Source organism: Mobula hypostoma, chromosome 4 (genome assembly GCF_963921235.1).
Source record: "Mobula hypostoma chromosome 4, sMobHyp1.1, whole genome shotgun sequence".
NCBI classification, from domain to species: domain Eukaryota; kingdom Metazoa; phylum Chordata; class Chondrichthyes; order Myliobatiformes; family Myliobatidae; genus Mobula; species Mobula hypostoma.
In genome coordinates, this window is record NC_086100.1 from 6,655,706 (window position 1) to 6,676,833 (window position 21,128).

Here is a 21,128-nt window from a genome sequence, read left to right on the forward strand (position 1 = left end):
GAGGCGCGTACAACAGAGGGGACCGCTGTGATCTGAGACGGGCTAGTCAGGAGGGTGGGGAGGTGGATTTTTCTTCAAATGGAGGCTGGGGAAGTTGGGGGCTGTGGGGAGAGGGCTGGGGAGAGGGTGTGAACGGAGAGCTCTAGAAAAGCTAGCACACACAAGATGGGCCAAATGACCTTGTAGTTTGTGCACAGTGAAAGAATAATTGGACAGTGCAAGAATTGTGAGGCATCTGTCTCACACCTGGAAACCCCAGTTCAATCCAGTTTTCCACCGCTGTCACAGAGTCATCGAGAAGTACAGCACAGAAACTAGCCCCTGGGCCCATCTAGTCCTTGCTGAACCATTTCATCAGCCTAGTCTCATCGACCATAGCCCTCCATACCACTGGCATCCATGTACCTATCCAAACCTTGACAATGAACTTGCATGCACCATTTGTACTGGCAGCTGCCTGTACAAAGTTTGCACGTTCTCCCGCCTGACCGTGTGGCGTTCTCCCAGGTGCACTGGTTTCTTCCTGCGTGATTGTCCTCTGTCAATTGCCCCTCACGGATGAGGGGTAAGACCCGGGGTGAGTTGATGGGTAAGTGGGGACAATCGAATGGAACCGAGGCACATAGAGGTGATTCGATAGAGGTGTTCAAAACAAACTCTTATGGATTTGATGGCTTTGTGGTGGTGAGGAAGCAGGGAGTCTGCAGCAGGACCTGGACGGATTAGGAGAATAGGTAAAGAAGGGGCAGGATGGTGGAACTTCTTGATTAGTCAAGGCATCAAAGATTATGGGGAGAAGGCAGGAGAATGAGGTTGACAAGGATAATAAATCAGCCATGGTGAAATGTAGAGCAGACAAGTGGCCTAATTGTGCTCCTATGTCTTATGGCCTAGTTTGTGACCACAGAGAGCAGGAGTCATTTTCCCAGGATGGAAAAGTTGAATATTGGAGGACTCGTATGCAAGGTGAGAGGTGAGGGCGGTGGGAAAGGTTTAGTTATTTTTATTGTTTGCACCATTTGTTTTTTTGTCTCACACATAGGGTGTTTGACGGCAACACGCAACACAGTACAGGACCTTCGGCCCACAATGTTACGCCAACTCTTTAACCGAATCCATGCCAATATTGCCCTCCATTTTTCTATCATCTATGTACCTATCTAAGAGCCTGTTAATGTATCTGCCTCTACCACCACCCCTGGCAGCACATTCCAGGCACCAACCACTCTGTAAATAACTTATCTCTGATATCCTCCTATACTTTCCTCCATTCACTTTCAAATTGTACCCTTTGTATTAGCCATTTCCACCCTGGGGAAAAAGCCCCTGGCTGTCTGATTGATCTATGCCTCTTACCATCTTGTACAGCTCTATCAAGTCAACTCTCATCCTCCTTCACTCCAAAGAGAAAAGCCCTAACTCACTCAACCTTCCTCATAAGACATGCTCTCTAATCCAGACAGCACCCTGGTAAATCTCCTCTGCACCCTCTCTAAAACTTCCACATCCTTCCTATAATGAGGTGACCAGAGCTGAACACGACACTCCGAGTGTGGTCTAACCAGGGTTTTATGGAGCTGCAACATGTCCTTGCAGCTCTTGAACGCAATCCCCTGACTAATGAAGGCAAACATACCATAATGCCTTCTTAACCACCCCATCGGCTTTTGTGGCAACTTTGAGTTGGATCTGAAGATCCTTCTGTTCCTCCACACTGCTAAGAATCCTGCCATTACCTTGTACTCTGCGTTTAAGTTTGACCGTCCAAAGTGAATCATTTTGTTTTTACCACATTGCTTATCTAACATCACTTGTCTAAAATCTCACGTCTAATGCCACTTGTTTAATGTCTCCAGTCCCACACTTGAACTCAACCCCAATATCGCAGATAGGTGGATATCTTCCACCCATCAGAGATATTGATCAGGAACACCAACCCCTCATTCACCGACCCATCTACTCATGTGACCAGTTTCCGGGAGCGACAGATAGGGCTCCCGAGATCCATTCGGGGCTGAAGTTTCAGAAGAATTACAGAGCACAGGAACAGGTCGTTCGGTACTGTGCTGGTCCACGTACCTAGCGCTCGGTCCACAGCCCCCCTCTCCCCCTCTGAGCCTGTTCTGAAGGCAAAGGTGAGCGCTTTGGGGTGCCACAGTACCGACGTGGTTAGCACGACGCTATCACAGCTCAGAGTTCAGAATTCATTCTGCTGTTCTCTGTAAAAACGTTTCTGTCTTTCCTGTGAGCGTGTGGGCTCCCTTATTCTCCCACAGTCCAAAGACGTACCGGTAAGTGGGTTAATTGGTGATTATAAATTGTCCTGTGATTAGGCTAGGGTTAAATCGGTGGGCTGCTGGGTGGTGTGGCTTGGTGCACTGGTAGGGAATGTTACACACTGTACCTCTAAAAAGGTTAGTACTGTGGACGAGGATCCGCTATGAGTACAGTGATTGGGGAGCGAAGGACGCGGGTCGGGGGAGGGCCAGACAGCCTACCTATAGTTAAAGTGCATCACAGCTTGAATGGCCGTCCCTCCCCCTGTCTTTATGTCCCCCTCGAAGCCGGGCATCAGCGGAGTCACCAGGTACACACGATACCGCTGCTTCTCCCTAAGGGAACAGGAGAAAAAATATGAAGACATTAAAAATGAAGAACCTGGAGCACCGTGCAGCTAATGTAGAACCTGCTGAGAGGGGTCTCTCTTCCACCCATCCCAGATATTAATCAGAGTGCAGCTTACTCAGGGCCCTTAGCATCCCTCCCATCTGTCCAACAATCTCTTTGACCCCCTACCATCAGGCAGGAGGTACCGTAGCCTTAGGACAAAGACTGTTCGGATGGAAATGTTTCTTTCCCCAGGCTGTGAGAGTACCGAACTCCCTGCCACCACCCGGGTCTCATCATGTATAAATCGCCAGTAGCGTTCTGCTGTTTACTTTCTAACTTATGTCGTAATTATTAGTCTTCTGGGATATATTTTATTATTTGTTAACTTATTTGTGGGAATGTTACTTTATGTGTTGTGTTGTTTGTGAGTGTGTGGGCACGTGGCCAAGTGGTTAAGGCGTTCGATTAGCGACCTGAAGGGCGTGAGTTCGAGCCCCAGCTGAGGCAGTGTGTTGTGTCCTTGAGCAAGGCACTTAACCACACATTGCTCTGCGACGACACTGGTGCCAAGCTATATGGGTCCTAATGCCCTTCCCTTGGACAACATTGGTGTCATGGAGAGGGGAGACTTGCAGCATGGGCAACTGCTGGTCTTCCATACAACCTTGCCCAGGCCTGCGCCCTGGAGAGTGAAGACTTCCAGGCACAGATCCATGGTCTTGCAAGACTTAACGGATGCCTTTGTTGTGTGTGAGTTATACAGTGGTGCTAGAAAGTTTGTGAACCCCGTAGAATTTTCTCTATTTCTGCATAAATATGACCTAAAATGTGATCACATCTTCACGTAAGTCCTAGAACTAGATAAAGAGATAATGCCTTCTGGGGTAATGCCTTCTACAAAAGCTGTTTGGAGTCGGGTGCTCCAGTCAATGAGATGAGATTGGGGGTGTAGGTTGTGGAGGTGCCCTGCCCTATAAAAAAGACACACAAGGTCAGGTTACTGACACAGCCTGCTCTTCTCAAGAAAGATCTGTTTATCTGCACCATGCCTCGATCAAAACAACTTTCAGCAGACCTCAGAAGAAGAATTGTAGAGATGCATGAAGCTGCAAAAAGCTACAACAGCATTTCTAAAGACCCGAGTGTTCATCCGTCCACAGTAAGAGAAATTATCTACAAATGGAGGAAACTCAGTACTGTTGCTACTCTCCCTAAGAGTGGGTATCCTGCAGAGATCACACCAAGAACACAAAATGTAGTGCTGAAGGTTGGTGAAAAAGAACCCAAGGGTAACAGCAAAAGATCTTTAGGAATTGCTAAAGTCTCTGCTCATGTATTCACTATGAGAAAAACACTGAACAGGAATGGTGTTCGTAGAAGGACATCGTGGAGCAGACCAGTGCTCTCCCAAAAAAAACATTGCTGCATGCCTCAAATTTGCAAAGACCACCTGGATGTTCTACAATGCTTCTGGGACAATGTTCTCCGGATAGATGAGACGAAAGTTAAACTTTCTGGCAGAAATACATACTGCTGTGTTTGGAGGGAAAATGGCACTGCACACCAACACCAAAACCTCATCCCACTGTGAAGCACGGTGGAAGGAGCTTCATGGTTCGGGGCTGCTTTGCTGCCCCAGGGCCTGGACAGCTTGCAATCGTTGTGGGAACAATGAATTCAAAGTTCTGTCAAGATATTTTACAGGAGATTGTCAGGGTAGCAGTCCATCTCCTGAAACTTAATAGAAGTTGGATATTGCAACAAGAGAATGATCTGAAAGACGAGACAAAGTCAACAACAGAATGGTTTAAAAAGAAGAAAATTCTTGTTTTGGAATGGCCGAGTCAAAGTCCTGGCCTTAACCCGATAGAAATGAATTGAAATGCTGTGGAAGGACCTGAAGCAAGCAGTCCATACAAGGAAGCTCACAACATCCCAGAGATGTTTTGTAAGGAGGAATGGCCCCAAAATTGGATCATTTTTCTCATTAAATAAATGAACAAGTATAATGTTTTTGTGTTATTTATTTAATTGGGTTCTCTTTATCTAATTTCAGGACTTATGTGAAGATCTGATCACATTTATGCAGAAATGGAGAAAATTCGACAGCGTTTACACTGTCTAGCACCACTGTATGTACTGTGCTGTTCACCTTGGTCCCGGAAAATTTTGCTTTGTTTGGCGGTATGCATGTGTATTGTTGAATGGCAATAAACTTGGAAATGAACTATTTATTTATTTGTTTTTGTAGTTTATAGTAATTTTATATCTTTGTTCTAAATTGCTGCCACAATACAACACATTTCACCTCACTTAAGTCACGTAACTTGATTCTGATTCTGGCGTCTGAGTGGGTGGGGGTGGGGGTGAACCAGAGGCGGCGGGCAGGCAAGGGTTCTGTCCAAGCCGCCAAGCCGACTGTCTGCCCCACTCCTGGGCGTTGTGGGGGGGGGGGGTTACACCATACCTGGATATCCCTGGAGAAGCAGCACGTGGTATTCGCAGTACAATGAGGGGATTCCGGGAAAAGTGGCCTCTTGGGGTGGGGGGGGGGTTGAAATGTGTTGTCGGTAGAAATAATATTTCAGATTGAAATTGTAAGTATTTCTGAAGCCCTGATTACTAGTGAATTTTCAGTTAAGTGAAGGGTTAATCAGTGGCTGTGGGCAGTTGAGGGTTCTGTCAGACTGACTGCCTGCCCTTTTTCTGATGCTACAAACATCCTGTGTGTCCTTGAAGAAGGAGAGCACAGTGCCCACAGGCAAAATGGAGGGTTGAATGTGTTGTAGACACAAGAGATTCTGCAGATGCTGGAAATCCAGAGCGACACACACGAAATGCCAGAGGAACTCAGCAGGGCAGGCAGCATCTATGGAAATGAATAAGCAGTCAGCATTTCGGGCCGACAATCTTAATCAGGATTGGAAGGGAAGCGGGAAGATGCCAGAGTTGAAAGGTGGGGCGAGGGACAGGCGGACAATCTAGAAGGTGATAGGTAAAGCCAGGTGGGTGCGAAAGGTCAAGGCTGGAGAGGAGAATGGACCATCGGAGAAAGGGAAGGAGGAGGGGACCCAGAGGGTGTTGATAGGCTGGTGAGAGGAGTTAAGAGGGAAGAGTGGGGAACAGAAGAAGAGGGAAGGGGAAAGGAGCAGATGGAGTAATCGATGTTCATCCCATCAGTGGTAGTGTGTCTGCATGATAGTTTGATAGTTTTATAAAGCCTTGATTGTTGCGTAGTGTTTTCAAGTTCAGGTTTATCGTCATCTGACTGTACATTTATACAACCAAACAGAACATTGTTCCTCCAGAACATGGTGAACCCACAATACATAAATCACACACAACACACAAAACAAAATATTACCATTAATAAGTTAATAAATATAATACAAAATGCATGTGAAATGTGCAGACACGAGGAATTCTGCAGATGCTGGAAATTCAAACAACACACATCAAAGTTGATGGTGAACGCAGCAGGCCAGGCAGCATCTCCAGGAGGACTACTTCCTGAGGAAGGGTCTCGGCCCGAAACGTCGACTGTACCTCTTCCTAGAGATGCTGCTTGGCTTGCTGCGTTCACCAGCAACTTTGATGTGAAATGTGCAGCCAAGGTTTTGGAAAAACAAACAAAGGGGAAAGGGTGCTGGGTAGTCAGGGGTCCTGCCCGAACTGATGGCCTGACCCTCTCCCAGGGTTACAACTGTGTCTGTGTATCCTTGGAGAAGAAGATGGCAGCGTCCATGGGTCCAATGGGCTCAAGTGTGACTTAGACAGCGATCATTATTATAATTTAAATTTGTAAATAATGTGTTTTATGAAGTCCTGCAAACTATATAATTGTGTACTGCTGTAAGAAGGTATGACAACACCTCTTCTTCCTTGGAAGTTTATGTAAAGTCACTTAAAACTTAGACAAACCTCTATAGATGCAGAGTAGAGAATATTCAGACTGGTTGCATGATGGCCTGGTATGGAAACACATACCATGGAAGAAGGTACAGAAGCTTCAGGTCCCACACCACCAGGTTCAGGAACAGTTAATACCCCTCGACCATCAGGTCCCACACCACCAGGTTCAGGAACAGTTATCACCCCTCAACCATCAGGTCCCACACCACCAGGTTCAGGAACAGTTATCACCCCTCGACCATCAGGTCCCACACCACCAGGTTCAGGAACAGTCATTACCCCTCGACCATCAGGTCCCACACCACCAGGTTCAGGAACAGTCATTACCCCTCGACCATCAGGTCCCACACCACCAGGTTCAGGAACAGTCATTACCCCTCGACCATCAGGTCCCACACCACCAGGTTCAGGAACAGTCATTACCCCTCGACCATCAGGTCCCACACCACCAGGTTCAGGAACAGTCATTATCCCTCGACCATCAGGTCCCACACCACCAGGTTCAGGAACAGTCATTACCCCTCGACCATCAGGTCCCACACCACCAGGTTCAGGAACAGTCATTACCCCTCGACCATCAGGTCCCACACCACCAGGTTCAGGAACAGTCATTACCCCTCGACCATCAGGTCCCACACCACCAGGTTCAGGAACAGTCATTACCCCTCGACCATCAGGTCCCACACCACCAGGTTCAGGAACAGTCATTACCCCTCGACCATCAGGTCCCACACCACCAGGTTCAGGAACAGTCATTACCCCTCGACCATCAGGTCCCACACCACCAGGTTCAGGAACAGTCATTACCCCTCGACCATCAGGTCCCACACCACCAGGTTCAGGAACAGTCATTACCCCTCGACCATCAGGTCCCACACCACCAGGTTCAGGAACAGTCATTACCCCTCGACCATCAGGTCCCACACCACCAGGTTCAGGAACAGTCATTACCCCTCGACCATCAGGTCCCACACCACCAGGTTCAGGAACAGTCATTACCCCTCGACCATCAGGTCCCACACCACCAGGTTCAGGAACAGTCATTACCCCTCGACCATCAGGTCCCACACCACCAGGTTCAGGAACAGTCATTACCCCTCGACCATCAGGTCCCACACCACCAGGTTCAGGAACAGTCATTACCCCTCGACCATCAGGTCCCACACCACCAGGTTCAGGAACAGTCATTACCCCTCGACCATCAGGTCCCACACCACCAGGTTCAGGAACAGTCATTACCCCTCGACCATCAGGTCCCACACCACCAGGTTCAGGAACAGTCATTACCCCTCGACCATCAGGTCCCACACCACCAGGTTCAGGAACAGTCATTACCCCTCGACCATCAGGTCCCACACCACCAGGTTCAGGAACAGTCATTACCCCTCGACCATCAGGTCCCACACCACCAGGTTCAGGAACAGTTATTACCCCTCGACCATCAGGTCCCACACCACCAGGTTCAGAAACAGTTATTACCCCTCGACCATCAGGTCCCACACCACCAGGTTCAGGAACAGTTATTGCCCCTCAACCATCAGGTTACTGAACCAAAAGGGATAACTTCACTCATCCCATTACTGAAAAGATCCCACAACTTATAGATTCAATTTCAAGTAGGGCCGGATTAAGCTAGTGCGGGGCCTGTAACATATGTTATAAAGAGGCCCTAAATTTAAAAAATGCACATAAGTATAAAAACATAAATTATTTACTTGCATAGAAAAGTAATTCCATTTTTAAATTTGCTATACAGCCAGATAATACGACAAATGTCTGACACTTCAGTAATAGTATTACTTACATGTAGGTATCAATTTCAAATGTCAAAAGTAACAAAACTTCAATTTAGAAGTTAGATTTTCTAGATTTAGCATGGGCAAATTTGTTGATGATACTGGAAATGTCTATTTCACGCAGAAGTTCATGTTCAATGCTCATTAGAGTGAGATTGTTCAATCTGTTTTGACCCATGGTGCTCCTTAGTTCATTTTTAATCCTTTTCAGTTTTGAAAATGAGGAATCATGAACTGGGTCACATAAAACTGTTGAGTCGCACATCCCTTGTCGCAGGCTCACCGCGGCACCGCTGGAGGGTGCACCGTAACCGCGCACGTTGCCGCGGCTTGGGAGCATGGGAGATAGCACAAAGGTCACCATGACACAACAAGGAGCCAACACCCGCCTGCACACACGTACTTTACCATGCAGCATGCAGCTCCCCCCACATGAAAACAGCAACGTTGCCAGATCCGCGTTGTTGTGGTGCAGATGAAATCACACAGCGTTGCATCACCGGTAGGTACAAGGCAATTTCCTTATTCGATAAAACTAGGTTACAACAGGCAGAGACTCCTGGCAGAACAGGTCTAACCGCCTTGTGATTGTGGCTCAATATTTATTTCCTGAACACAAAGGACAGTTCACAGTTCAAAGGACAAGTATAGATAATTCTTTGAAGCTTTCACATCTTTTGATTAAATTCATTCTACCAGTGCCAGTATGTCTAAACTGGCATTCATGGCCTTTAGGAATGCACGTTAAAATCCATAATACATTATTTGGTATGTTACGTGCTAATTTAGAAGAGAATTCATATTCAAATAGCATAGATATGGTGTCTTCGCAATTACCCGTAAATTTAGCATTCTTGTCTCAGAGGTGCCAGAGATGCATTGTTAGAAATGAAACTGGGTTCACAGCTTTTACGAAATACATTGTTATGAACTCAATCCACAGTACTTTGTCAAAGAACAGAAAACTGATGCCTGAAGTCATTTATTTAAGTGTAAATGAATTGTCTACCCAAAACTCACTCTAACAGTCATGAGAATACAGTGAGATGCCGATTTTACCAGACTGCAGCTTGCTAGCATTTAGTGCGGGCGGGGCCCTCGAAAATTTGGGGCCCATAGCATATGCTACTTTTGCTACTAGGATAATCCGGCTCTGCTTTCAAGGACACTTCATCTCATGTTCTTAATACTTATTGTTAATATGCTTATGTGAGAATGCTGTTCTTGGACTACAGTTCAGCATTCAACAACATAATTCCTTCCAGGCTCAACAAGAAACTCAGAAACCTCGGGTTTCACCCTGCCTTGTGCAGCTGGATCCTGGACTTCCTGTCAGATTGCCAGCAGGTGGTAAGAGTGGGCTCCCTCACCTCCACCCCTCTGACTCTCAACACAGGAGCCCCCAGGGCTGTGTACTAAACCCCACTCCTTTACTCTCTGAATACTTATGACTGTGTTGCCACCCATAGCTCCTATCTGCTAATTACATTTGCTGATTGGCCTAATCTCAAATAATAACGAGGCAGCCTACAGAGAAGAAGTCATCACCCTGACACAATGGTGTTAAGAAAACAGCCTTTCCCTCAAAGTCGTAAAAACATAGCAACTGGTACAGGAGGAATGGAGATGGGCTAACCCCTATAGACATCAGTGGATCTGTGGTTGAGAGGGTGAACAGCTTTAAATTCCTCAGCATAGACATCACCTAGGATCTCACATGGTCTGTACATAGTGGCTGTGTGGTAAAAAAGGCCCAGCAGCACACCTTTCACCTCAGATGGGTGAAGAAATTTGGTATAGGCCCCCAGATCTTAAGAACTTTCTACAGGGGCACAATTGAGAGCATGCTGACTGGCTGCATCACTGCCTGGTACGGGAACTGTACTTCCCTCAATTGCAGGACTCTGCAGAGAGTGGTGTGGACAGCCCAGCGCATCTGTAATTGTGAACTTCCCATGATTCAGGACATTTACAGAGACAGGTGTGTAAAAAGGGCCCGAAGGATCATTTGAGACCTGAGTCACCCCAACCACAATCTATTCCAGCTGCTACCATCTGGGAAATGGTACCGCAGTATAAAAGCCAGGACCAACAGGCTCCGGGACAGCTTCCTCCACCAGGCTATCAGACTGATTAACTCACACTGATACAATTGTATTTCTATGTTATATTGACTATCCTGTTGTACATAATATTTATTATAAATTGCTATAAATTGCACATTGCACATTTAGACAGATGTAACGTGCGACACTATTACATCCTGTGGTGCAGTCTGCAGTCTGTGGTGGCCAGTGCTATCATGTTTGCTGTTGTGTGCTGGGGCAGCAGGCTGAGGGTAGCAGACACCAACAGAATCAACAAACTCATTCGGAAGGCCAGTGATGTTGTGGGGATGGAACTGGACTCTCTGACGGTGGTGTCTGAAAAGAGGATGCTGTCTAAGTTGCATGCCATCTTGGACAAGTCTCCCATCCACTACATCATGTACTGGTTGGGCACAGGAGTACATTCAGCCAGAGACTCATTCCACCGAGATGTAACACTGAGCGTCATAGGAAGTCATTCCTGCCTGTGGCCATCAAACTTCACAACTCCTCCCTTGGAGGGTCAGACACCCTGCGCCGATAGGCTGGTCCTGGACTTATTTCATAATTTACTGGCATAATTTACATATTACTATTTAACTATTTATGGTTCTATTACTATTTATTATTTATGGTGCAACTGTAACGAAAACCAATTTCCCCCGGGATCAATAAAGTATGACTATGACTATGACTATGACTATTGTGAGTAAGGTTGAGAGGGATAATAAATCAGCCATCGAATGGCAGAGCAGTCTAATGGTCTGATTCTGCTCCTGTGCCTGATAGTCGTATAGCCTTATGGATCTATCAAACATCAAACAGACATTGAACCAGGCCCCTCAGGGCACTGTTTTACAGGTGGGTGTGGAGAAGAGTCTTCCAATGGATTAAAGATTAGCTTTGCTTGTAACACGTACATCAAAACAGAGTAATGTGTTGCCTGCTTCAATGACCAACTCAGTCCGAGAATGTGCTGGTGGATGCCCACGAGTGTCACCGTGCCCCCGGCACCAACACAGCATGCCCACACCTAACTTACCCGAACTCATACAGCTTTGTAATGTGGGAGGAAACTGAAGCATCGGGGGGAAACTCACATGGTCATGGGGAGAACAGACAAACTCCTTACGAACTGAACTCTGATCTTCTGAACCCTGGCATTATTGAGCATTATGCTACAATCACACTGCTGTGCTGCACGAGAATCCAGAGCCAAGGGTTCATGTTTAGAAAGAAGAGTCCACCCAGTTAACGCAGTGAGGAGACTCTTCCTCTCAGGGGAGTGGAGGGGCAATCATTCAGAATCGTTGAGGCAGAGGTTACCATGGTAGACCCTGATGTTTCTGTCTACACTTCCTTCTGTCTTGGTAAGGCACCCCCCCCCCCGGGCATTCTCTCTTCTCCCGCCTCCCATCGGGCAGAAGATACAAAAGTCTGAAAGTACGTACCGCCAGGCTTGAGGACAGCCTCTACGCCATTGTTATCAGACTATTGAATGGTTCCCTAATGTGATACGATGGACTCTTAACCTCATAATCCTGCTCAATATGGCCTTGCAGCTTATATCTGCCTCCTCTGCCCTTCCTCTGCGACAGTAACACTTTATTATGCATTCGGTTATTGTTTTCCCTTCAACAACCTCAATGCACTGATCAGATGAAATGATGTATGGACGGCATGCAGAACAAAGTTTTTTTACAGTACTTCCCTTCATGTGACAATCACAAACCTATTCACCAAATTATATTTAATTAAATACACAAGTAATTATACGGTACTATGCAAAAGTCTTCACCAAACAAAACAACGTACATATAACTCACACACTCAACACATAATGTTACCACAAATAAGTTAACAAATAATTAATGACACATGCTAAAAAGTAAACATAATAATACTACTGGCGCTTTGTACATGATGAGACCTGGCAGAGAGTTCAGTGGTCTCAGGGCCTGGGGGAAGAAGCTGTTTCCCATCCTAACAGTCCTTGTCCTAACGCTACGGTACCTTCTGCCTGATGGTAGGGGGTCTAAGAGATTGCTGGATGGACGGGAGGGACCATTGACAATGCTGAGGACCCTGTGTACACAGCGCTCTGGATAAGTACCTCTAATGGGTGGATTTGTGAGTGAATAAACTGCTGTAGTTTTGTTACAAAAAGGGAATTAGGGACAAAAGACCATGAGACATAGATGCAGAATTAAGCCATTTGGCCCATTGAGCCTGCTCCACCAGTCCATCATGGCTGATTTATGAACCTTCTCAACCCCATTCTCCTGCCTTCTCCCCGTGACCTTTGACACCATGATTAATCAAGAACCCATCAACCTGTGCTTTAAATATACCCAATGATTTTGCATCCTCAGCTGTCCGTGGCAATGAATTCCACAGATTCGCCACTCTCTGGCTAAAAAAGTTCTTTCTTATCTCTGTTCTAAATGGACATCCCTCTATTCTGAGGCTGTGCGCTCTGGTCCTAAATTTTGTGCCTGCCTGCAAGGAGATGTACCTCAAGGTTGCATATAATATAGATCCTTTGATAATAAATCGACTTTGAACTTTGATCCTGGACCCTACCAATATAGGAAACAACTTATCCGTATCCACTCTGTCTAGGCCTTTCAATATTCAATAGGCTTCAATGTGATTTCCTCTCATTCCTCTGAACTCCAGCAAGTGCAGGCCCAGAGCCCAAACACTCCTCATCCATTAACCCTTTCATTCCCAAAGTGATTCTTATGTACCTCCTCTGAACCCTCTCCCAAGCCAGCGCATCTTTACTTGGATAAGGGGCCCAAAACTGCTCGCAAAACTCCAAATGTGATCTGACTTATAAAGCCTCAGAATCACATCCTTGTTTTTATATTCTCGTCCTCTGAAATTGAACGTTAACATTGCATTTCCCTTCTTCACCACCGACTCAACCTGCCAAGTTTGGTAGACAGGCACAGAGCAAGCAATCCCAGGACTAGCGGCAGCCTCAGGGGAACAGAAATGAACAGAGGGGAAGTTGTTTTAAATCTGGCTAGATTTCACACACTCTGCATGATGTAATGTACAAAAACAGACATCGAGCCTTTGGAGACGGTACAAGGAAAAAACAGACTTCCCTGAAGGAGAGAAAAAATTCCAGAACCATGTCAGTTCCTATCCCCGTTCCCATTCTGACACGTTGGTCCATGGTCTCCTGTTCCGCCACGATGAGGCCACTCTTGTGTTGGAGGAGCAACACCTCATAATCCATCTTGGTAGCCTCCAATCTGATGGCATGAACATTGATTTCACCCCCCACTTCCCTCTTCTTCATTTTCCCACTGTGGGCTCTTACCTCTTCTCCTCACTTGCCTATCACCTCTGGTGTCCCTCTACCTTCCCTTTCTCCCGTGACACACTCTCATCTCCTGTCAGATTCCTTCTTCTTCAGCCCTTTACATTGATCACCTCCAGCTTGTTACTTCATTTCCTCCCTCCCTCGCACTTGGATTCACCCATCATCTGCCACCCTATGCTCTCACCCCTTTTGCCACCTTCCTATTCCGGTGTCTTTCCTCCCTTCCTTTCCAGTCCCGATGAAAAGTATTGGCCCAAAATGCTGACTGTTTATTCATTTCCATGGATGCTGCCTGACCTGCTGAGTTCCTCCAGCATTTTGTGAGTGTTGCTCTGGATTTTCAGCATCTGCAGGGTCTCCTGTGTTCCCAGATTTGGAAACTGTTTCACTCTCAGGAAGGGCAGAGTTGGGCTGAGCAGTGGGATGAGAGCTCTGGGAAGCAGGAGTGGGGTTGGGGTTGCTGCAGGGGGTGAGAGGCAGGATATGGCTAGGAAGGAAAGGAGGAGGGCAACTTGATAAAGGATGATCTCATTGAAACCTATCAAATATTGAAAGGCCAGGATAGAGGGAACATGGAGAGGATGTACGTAACATAACGAGGCACAGCCTCAGAATTGAGGGACGTCCATTTAGAACAGAGATGAGGAGGAATTTCTTCAGCCAGAGTGTGGTGAATCGGTGGAATTCATTGCCACAGGCGGCTGTGGAGGCCAAGTAATTGGGTAAATTTAAAGCAGAGATTGATAGGTTATTGATTAGTAAGGGTGTCCAGTTTATGGGGAGAAGGCAGGAGAACTGGCTTGAGAGGGATAATAAATCAGCCATGATGGAATAGCAGGGCAGGTTCAATGGGCCAAATGGCTGAATTCTACGCCAATGTCATTTGTCTTTAAGATGGTGGAACACGGATGTGGGGATGATTGCAATGATGGGGGACAATGGAACTTGGGAGCTATAACTGAAAGCCAGATCCTAGCATTGATGTTGAATATATCACCAGTCTCCAACTACCCCATGAGAAGGTAGGGTGAGCCATCTTCCTGAACTGCCGTACTCCTTCTGGGGAAGGTGCTCCTCGAGAGGGTTTAAACCCATTGACAATGAAAGAAAGGTACATATTTCCCAGTCAGGTTGGGCGGGTGACTTTGAAGGGGAATGGGCAAGAGGTGGTGTTCTCCCCTGTGTCTGCTGCCTCTCTCACAGCTGAAAGTTGCACGTCACTGTTTAGAGATGACCATCGCGGATATCGTCAAAAGTCGGAGCCTGAAGAAGGCAGCATAAGCCACCATCCAGGACATGTCCACTTTTCATTGCTATCATCAGGGAGGAGGCTTGGCATGTGATGCAAGGACTCTCACAGATTTCTACAGATGCACCATAGACAGAATTCAATCAGGTTGTATCACCATTGGGTTTAGAGGCCCCAATGCACAGGACTGTATCCCGGTCTCCACGAACCCACCCCCGCCCTCTGGAAGCTTTCATGTTTTATTGTTTACAACATTGAACCACAGTGGACTTAGTTTGGCTTTTTTTGCCACTGATCAATAGAAAAAGACTTTTCGTGTCAAAGTGAAAATAATTTCTACAAAGAAACTGGTAGTGATAGACCTGTCCCCACAGGTACCATACCCCAGTGTTACACAGTGACAGACCCGTCCCCACCGGTACCGTACCCCGGTGTTACACAGTGACAGACCCGTCCCCACCGGTACCGTATCCCGGTGTTACACAGTGACAGACCCGTCCCCACCGGTACCATACCCCGGTGTTACACAGTGACAGACCCGTCCCCACCGGTACCGTATCCCGGTGTTACACAGTGACAGACCCGTCCCCACCGGTACCATACCCCAGTGTTACACAGTGACAGACCTGTCCCCACCGGTACCGTACCCCGGTGTAATACAGTGACAGACCCGTCCCTGCCGGTACCGTATCCCGGTGTTACACAGTGACAGACCCGTCCCCACCGGTACTGTACCCCGGTGTTACACAGTGACAGACCCGTCCCCACCGGTACCATACCCCGGTGTTACACAGTGACAGACCCGTCCCCACCGGTACCGTATCCCGGTGTTACACAGTGACAGACCCGTCCCCACCGGTACCATACCCCAGTGTTACACAGTGACAGACCTGTCCCCACCGGTACCGTACCCCGGTGTAATACAGTGACAGACCCGTCCCCACCGGTACCGTATCCCGGTGTTACACAGTGACAGACCCGTCCCCACCGGTACCGTACCCCGGTGTTACACAGTGACAGACCCGTCCCCACCGGTACTGTACCCCGGCGTTACACAGTGACGGACCCGTCCCCACCGGTACCGTACCCCGGTGTTACACAGTGACAGACCCGTCCCCACCAGTACCGTACCCCAGTGTTACACAGTGACGGATCCGTCCCCACCGGTACTGTACCCCAGTGTTACACAGTGACGGATCCGTCCCCACCGGTACCGTACCCCAGTGTTACACAGTGACCCGTACCCCAGTGTTACACAGTGACGGACCCGTCCCCACCGGTACCGTACCCCAGTGTTACACAGTGACGGATCCGTCCCCACCGGTACCGTACCCCGGTGTTACACAGTGACAGACCCGTCCCCACCGGTACCGTACCCCGGTGTTACACAGTGACGGACCCGTCCCCACCGGTACCGTTCCCCAGCGTTACACAGTGACGGACCCGTCCCCGCCGGTACCGTACCCCGGTGTTACACAGTGACGGACCCGTCCCCACCGGTACTGTACCCAGGCGTTACACAGTGACGGATCCGTCCCCGCCGGTACCGTACCCCGGTGTTACACAGTGACGGATCCGTCCCCACCGGTACTGTACCCAGGCGTTACACAGTGACGGATCCGTCCCTGCCGGTACCGTACCCCGGTGTTACACAGTGACGGATCCGTCCCCACCGGTACCGTACCCCAGTGTTACACAGTGACCCGTACCCCAGTGTTACACAGTGACGGACCCGTCCCCACCGGTACCGTACCCCAGTGTTACACAGTGACGGATCCGTCCCCACCGGTACCGTACCCCGGTGTTACACAGTGACGGACCCGTCCCCACCGGTACCGTACCCCGGTGTTACACAGTGACGGACCCGTCCCCACCGGTACCGTTCCCCAGCGTTACACAGTGACGGACCCGTCCCCGCCAGTACCGTACCCCGGTGTTACACAGTGACGGACCCGTCCCCACCGGTACTGTACCCAGGCGTTACACAGTGACGGATCCGTCCCCGCTGGTACCGTACCCCGGTGTTACACAGTGACGGATCCGTCCCCACCGGTACTGTACCCAGGCGTTACACAGTGACGGATCCGTCCCCGCCGGTACCGTACCCCGGTGTTACACAGTGACGGATCCGTCCCCACCGGTACTGTACCCCGGCGTTACACAGTGACGGATCCGTCCCCGCCGGTACCGTACCCCAGTGTTACACAGTGACGGATCCATCCCCACCGGTACCGTACCCCAGTGTTACACAGTGACGGACCCGTCCCCACCGGTACCGTACCCCGGCATTACACAGTGACGGATCCGTCCCCACCGGTACCGTACCCCGGCATTACACAGTGACGGACCCGTCCCCACCGGTACTGTACCGTGCTCATCTCACCGCAGACCGACGAGCCTTTTCTCTTGCTCTGCTGTACTGATCTGTGTTCTTGATAAGTGAATGCAACAGGGCTTGGCAGATGGAATGTAATGTAGGAAAATTCCTTCAGCATTACCTGTAGGCTTTCAGTATCCGCTCCACAATGGCATCACCGATCTCATTAAAGACGTACTTGTTGTCAGCACAGCTGATGAAGAATTGGTTCTGGGGAGAATAGGAGAGAACATTCAATGAGCATGTTGTTACTGTGAGCCCTTATGCATTCAGCCCTTCATTCCCTGAGACCTTCATTCCCCGAGCCCCTCATTCCCTGTGAGCCCTTATGCATTCAGCCCCTCATTCCCCGAGCCCCTCATTCCCCAAGCCCCTTATTCCCTGTGAGCCCTTATGCATTCAGCCCTTCATTCCCTGAGACCTTCATTCCCCAAGCCCCTCATTCCCTATGAGCCCCTCATTCTCAGGGTGAAGATGCCAGAATACAATCGTGGGTAGAGGGGAAGGAGGAAAGTTCGAATGTGATAGGTGAAGCTAAGTGTGTGGAAACAGTATTCCTCCCTTCCTCCCCACACCTTTTTATTCTGGCATCTTCCTTCTGAGCTTGCAGTCCTGATGAGGGGTCTTGGCCCAAAACATCAACTGTTGATTCATTTCTATAGATGCTGTCTGACCTGAGAGAGTAGACAGTCAGTTGGAATGTCTAAAACCAGAGGACGTGCATTTAAGGTGAGAAGGGGTAATTTCAAAGGAGATGTGAGGGGCAAGTTTTCTTATTACACAGAGAGTTGTGGGTGTCTAGAATGCACTGCCTGGGCTGGTGGTAGTTGTAGATATGACAGCGATACTGTCCTGTGCAAAAGTCATAGGCATATATTCATAAATATATATATAAATTCATTAAAAAAAATATACTGTGCTAGGGTACCTCAGACTTTTGCACAGTACTGTAGTAATTTTATGTATTGCACTGTACTGCTGCAAAAAAAAACAAATTTCATGACACATGTGAGTGATGATAAACCTGATTCTGAACCAGAACCTGGTCTCTCTTGTGAACTCGGAGTGGGAAGGGGGCAGTTAGAAAGGAACCATTGTTGGGAAAAGAAAGGAGAGGAGAGGGAGAGGTGAACACCAGCGAGACGTTCTGTGTCGATCAATGAACTGATAATTTGGAATCAAATGACTTTGCCTGGTGTTCCTGGCACTCCTCCTCTGTCCCCTGTCCCACACCCCTCCCACAGCACTCCACCCTCCCCACTCCCAACATCCCCATTCTCCACCATCCCCATTCCCAACATCCTTTGCTCCTGCCGGACTGACAAACTCGTCCGCTCCACGTTGACAAGTACAGTACTGTGCTAAACCGTTAGGTGCCCTAGCTACAGACAAATACCCCTAAAACTTTTGTACAGTACTGCAAATCTGAAGGCAGATAAGGTTTGGCGTCTATCAAAGGAAATTGACAGTCAACATTTTGAGCTAAGACCCATCATCAGGACATACTGGTTAGCAGGTTAACTGGTCATTGTAAATTATCCTGGGATTAAATAGGCGATTTGCTGGGTGATGCGGCTCGTTGGGCCAGAAGGATCTGCTCCATGCTGTATCTCCGAGTAAATAAATTAATAATTCTCCCGGCCTCCTTTAGGATGAGCAGGGGATAGGAACAGTTTGACACGGGAACAGGCCCTTCGCCCACAATATTGTGCCAAACCAATTACATTAGTAATCAAATGGCTGACTAAACTCATCCTTTCTGTCTACACAAGGTCCATATCCTTCCATTTTCCTCACATTCATGTGCCTATCTAAATGTCTCCTAAAAGTCGCTAATGCATCTGCCTCTACCACCCCAGGCACCCACCACTCTCTGAGTGAAAAGACTTACCCCTCACATCTCCTTTGAAATTAAATGCATGTCCTCTGGTACTGGATGTTTCAACATCTGGGAAAAAGATACTGTCTATCTATCTATGCCTCTCATAATCTTACAAAGATCTATTAGAGCTCCCTTTGGCTTCTGCCACCCCAGAAAAAAGAACCCAAGTTGGTCTAACTTCCCATCACAACACATGCCCTCTATTCCAGAGAGCAACCTGCCCGCTCACAAATCCCTTCTATAATAGAGTGGCCAGAACTGTATGCAATGTTCCAGATTTGTCTTCATAACTATCTGTATGGAAACAAATCTCAGTGTTGTATAAAGTAAACATGCTTTGATAATAAATGTACTTTGACTTTGAGATGTGTCTGCCGATGACGGAGAGATGTGCTGTCGTTCCATACCTCTATGTAGATGTAGTGTTTGCTGTGCTGAATCACGTTAACGTAAGCTTTGTGGATGGATTCTTCGTGATATTTGATTCCGCACGACCAGTCTGCAGCTGATCTCAACACCTGGGAAGCAAAGAGAGGTGTGAGTGGATCAAGGACAGTAAGGGAGAGAAAACGTGGCAAAGATTGCCAGCATGCAACTTCTTTGCCATTCTACCATCAGACAGGAAAGTAATGCATAATGACAAAATTGGTCAGGATGGGAAACGGCTTATTCCACGAGTTCGTTAGGCTTCTGAGCTCCTGGCCACATCATGGCACTATAGTGTACCCTACGGTATTTAATTTACGCAATTTACTTTATTTATGTGTAATTCATTTGTAGATTTTATTCTTATTGTGCGTTATGTGTATTTACAGCCTAGTTTGGAGAAGCATTGTCTCATTTGACGGTATACATGTACAGTACATCGTTAAATGACAATAAACTTCACTTGATGTATAGGAGGTACTGCCTCTAGGACGTGGCATCCGTCACCAAGAACGCCCACCATCTGAGCCATGTCCGCTTTAGTTTTATTTACAGGTACAGCTCAGAACAGGCACAACCTCACTGCCCAGCAACCCACCCATTTAACACTAGCCTAATCACGGGACAATCCTCACAATGACCAATTAATCTGCCACGTATTTGGACTGTGGCATGAAACCAGAGCACTGAAAGGAAGAGTGTGCAAATCCCTGAGGTTCGTGTTAAATGGGTGGGTTGCTGGGTAGTGCAGATTGTTGGGTCAGAAGAGTCTGTTCCGAGCTCCAGAACACGCCCAAGCTGTAATAGCGTGGCGCCAACCACTACATTACTGTGTTCTTCTCAGAGCTACCATCGGACACCAGGTTCAGGAACAGCTACTTCCCTTCAACCATTCAGTTCTTGAACTGACCGGTACAGCTCTAACCCTCCCAAGCAACAGAACACTAAGGACCAACTCTTACGCGACCGTGGACTTGTCTCTGACTGTCCGATTTGCACTAAAGTCTGGCTTTGCAGAGACCTTTTCTTCACAGTCTTGAGCAATTTCTACTCCATGTTGTCTATACAGCAACGAGCTTCTCACAATCACAGTGTACTTCTAAACATGACAACGAACGGGCGTTATGGTAACAGCATGGTTATCACACACCAGTAATCGGTAGATCAGGGTTCAATTCCTGATGCTGTGTGTAAGGAGTTTGCATGTTCTCCCTGCGTGGGATTCCTTTGTGTGTGTACTCCCGTACGCTCCCACAGTCCGATGATGTACAGGTTAGGGGTTACAGAGTTGTGGGCATGCAATGCTGGCGCGGGAAGTGTGGTGACTCTCGCGGGCTGCCCCCAATGCATCCTCAGGCTGTGTCAGATATTGACACTAATGATACACAGCACAGAAACTGAACCTTTGGCCCATCTAGTCCATGCTGAAACTATTTAAACTCCCATCGACCT

The 21,128-nt window shown here is 48.0% G+C and overlaps 1 protein-coding gene across 3 annotated transcripts in view; it reads right to left on the minus strand.

Moving 5' to 3' along the window:
• The window catches only part of LOC134345106 (phospholipase D1-like), a 265,323-nt gene that overhangs the window by 26,912 nt on the left and 217,283 nt on the right, over positions 1 to 21,128 (minus strand). For all 3 annotated transcript variants that reach the window (XM_063045276.1, XM_063045277.1, XM_063045275.1), the window contains 3 exons: positions 19,658 to 19,768; positions 17,490 to 17,578; positions 2,499 to 2,612 (listed from right to left, as the gene is read on the minus strand). In XM_063045276.1, coding sequence (XP_062901346.1) covers positions 2,499 to 2,612; positions 17,490 to 17,578; positions 19,658 to 19,768 — 314 coding nt within the window. The remainder of the gene's footprint in view (positions 1 to 2,498; positions 2,613 to 17,489; positions 17,579 to 19,657; positions 19,769 to 21,128) is intronic.